This window comes from Poecilia formosa, unplaced genomic scaffold (genome assembly GCF_000485575.1).
Source record: "Poecilia formosa unplaced genomic scaffold, Poecilia_formosa-5.1.2 Scaffold10, whole genome shotgun sequence".
Taxonomy (NCBI): domain Eukaryota; kingdom Metazoa; phylum Chordata; class Actinopteri; order Cyprinodontiformes; family Poeciliidae; genus Poecilia; species Poecilia formosa.
Window position 1 is genome coordinate 523,213 of NW_006799949.1, and position 2,640 is coordinate 525,852.

General features: G+C 41.4%; 1 protein-coding gene across 1 annotated transcript in view; it reads left to right on the top strand.

The window, feature by feature from the left end:
• zc3h3 (zinc finger CCCH-type containing 3) overlaps nucleotides 1-2,640 on the top strand; it is a 62,261-nt gene that overhangs the window by 45,875 nt on the left and 13,746 nt on the right. Inside the window, exon 8 of the mRNA XM_007541008.2 lies at nucleotides 1,836-1,905. Within this exon, the coding sequence (XP_007541070.1) occupies nucleotides 1,836-1,905 (70 nt within the window). The remainder of the gene's footprint in view (nucleotides 1-1,835; nucleotides 1,906-2,640) is intronic.

Sequence of the window (2,640 nt, forward strand, 5' to 3'; positions counted from 1 at the left end):
AACTGAGAGTGTACGGAACTGAATCTGCTGATTTATAGGAGCATGAGTGTTTTTCCATGTCTTTGTGCAGAAACTCAAAAAGAGTGAAAGCTTTCTTTGTATTGACAAACAAGCCTACAACAGGTGCTATGTTGCCTCAACCCTCTCACACACAGTCCCACAATGCACCACACCTGTGCTGGTCATCAGCCCGCTGTCGGTGCATGCTGAGAGCCCAGCTGTCTGTTTGCAATACCCCCTCACCTCCAAAAGCCGGTTCCCTCCCTCCAGGGGATACACCCGCTCCTATTTCATGCAGAGCCCCTAAGTTGGACCGAACACGTTTAAAGGGGTAAGAGGAGTAAGGTGGGGTGGCTCTAGGGTGATGCATCCTCTACCTCTCCAAACTTGATCCAGGCACTAGTGTGGATATACAAGCCTGTATCCCAAATCCTGCCCACCGCCATTCCAGCTACCACAAATACTTGGAAACCAGAGACACGGCGGCCAACTCCCCTGGCACCCGGATAGCCAGGAACGCCACCCCTGGCCCTGGGTTGCGCTCACATCCAGGGCACATAAACACATCATGAGAGATGGCCGAGCTGCAGCCTGGATAAATATTTCTGTAGCAGTTAATTAGGCAGAAGAGATCCCATCTCAGAGAGGTGGAGCCTCTCTCACACCCATCTCTCTCTCTACTGAACTCTCTCTGTGGTAAATTTAGAGCAGGCTCCCCCCTTCATGTCAAACAGGACATCTCTCTGCACACAGACACACATGCTGTCAAGTTGCACATCCACTTTCCCACTGCTCCTGTCAGCTGCAATTAAGGTCATTTAGCTGCTCAGTGTGACAGATCGGCTGGTGCGTGGGATTCCTCTGAAGAGAACCGGACAGTGGCGTGGATTCAGAACAGCATGTATGTTTACAGAGTCATTTAATCTCATCCTCGACGGCTCTGGTTTCTCAGTCTCCATGTCAGTGTTCCTCTTCCATCTTCATTAAAATTATTTAGCAAATCACAGCAACCAAGTTGACAAACATTTAGGTCAGAAATTTTTATTTTCCACCAGCCCCTTAGTTAAAAAGATTTTAAATACATTGGCCTGCAAAAAGTGTCCTGTAACAACCACAAACTTTTTTTGTACTTTACTTAAAATTCCTATGATAGACTATTACAATGTGTTAAATAATATGCATTAAAAATGTTTTCAGTTTTTAAACAAAAATATCTGAGCTTTATATTTAACTCTTTTTAATATGACATCAATAAGAGCACTGGCAAATCTATCATGCAAAAATGGGGAGATTATAGCACAACTGCAAACACGTCAAGACACGAATGTTCACCTAAACTGACAAGGAGATCAATAATTAGAGAAGCAGCCATTTTATGACCCGCCCTGTGTTTTAGGGGTTCAGGGCGTGTAACATAAAGATGTGTCCAGAGAAAAGTGAAATGTAAAATTATTTATTACAAAAAAAAATGGTTTCACAAAACCAAAACACAATACAATTTAACCCAATTAAAACAAAATAAAAGGACTAACAAATTCAAGAATGTTAAGTGCAAATTAAATTACAAAATGTTCAAACAAGTCAATATAAGAAGGTAAACTCAAAACAACCCAAAAGAAAGGACACACAGGGAGCCCCGAGCCTCCCAAACACGAGCTTCTAGCTTGTGTCAAAACAATCCAGAGCAGAGACAAACTGCTTAGCTAAACAAGCAGAAACAAAATCTTCAAAATTGCCCAAAGCAGCCACAGACACCAAAAGTGGGGGACAGCTTAACAAAATCTCTTCCTACTAGCTGCCCCACTGGAGNTTTAGTTGTTATTTTTTCCTTACAGATTTCTCAGAGGGACATGCAAGCAGGCAGATGGCACCTGCCCATTCTCCCATAAGGTTGCCAAAGAGAAGGTAATGTATACACCTGCGTCACAGCCTACATGTTGGACAACCTAGTGTTTTATAGCTTTTCATGGCAAAGGCAAGGCTTTGAAACGCTGTGACAGTATAAGATGACAAGCTCCTGGAAAAAGTCGTCGTGGATCGTATTTGTTGTCTTGGCATGGCTCCTGTTCCCATGGATGGAGTGGAGTTAGGAAGACATGACCTGGTGGTGGGCTGGAGCTGCTTATGTTGGATGAACCGAGAACACCTTTTGTCCGTCTGAGCAACATGTTATCAGAACAGTTTTTACTTGTAGACATACTTTTATATCTTTTATATACTACATTGTTATACGGTGAACAATCTTTACATCAGAGCTGTGATCACACACATTTCACACCTCCAACCAGCAGCTGGAGTGCTGAATCTGAATATTGGTGTGTGAACAGTTGCATCATTTTATGGTCCCGTCAAACGAACCTAACGCCATCAATTAAACTTGAAAGAGTTACTAGACAATAAACAAGATATTAGTAAATATTACACTATTTTATTTCTAATAAATGTTCCCTTCATATAAGTTTATTCGAGGAAAGTTTACACAACAGATACAATGGAAAAAAAAATGTCAAAGGTATTCCATCTCTGCTCATTCAGAATTAAAATGTGAAACTATCTATTCAAATGTACTGAATTAACTGATTGTCACCAATTTTCATTATTTTTCAAAAATAATGAAAATTGGTGACAATCAGTTAATTC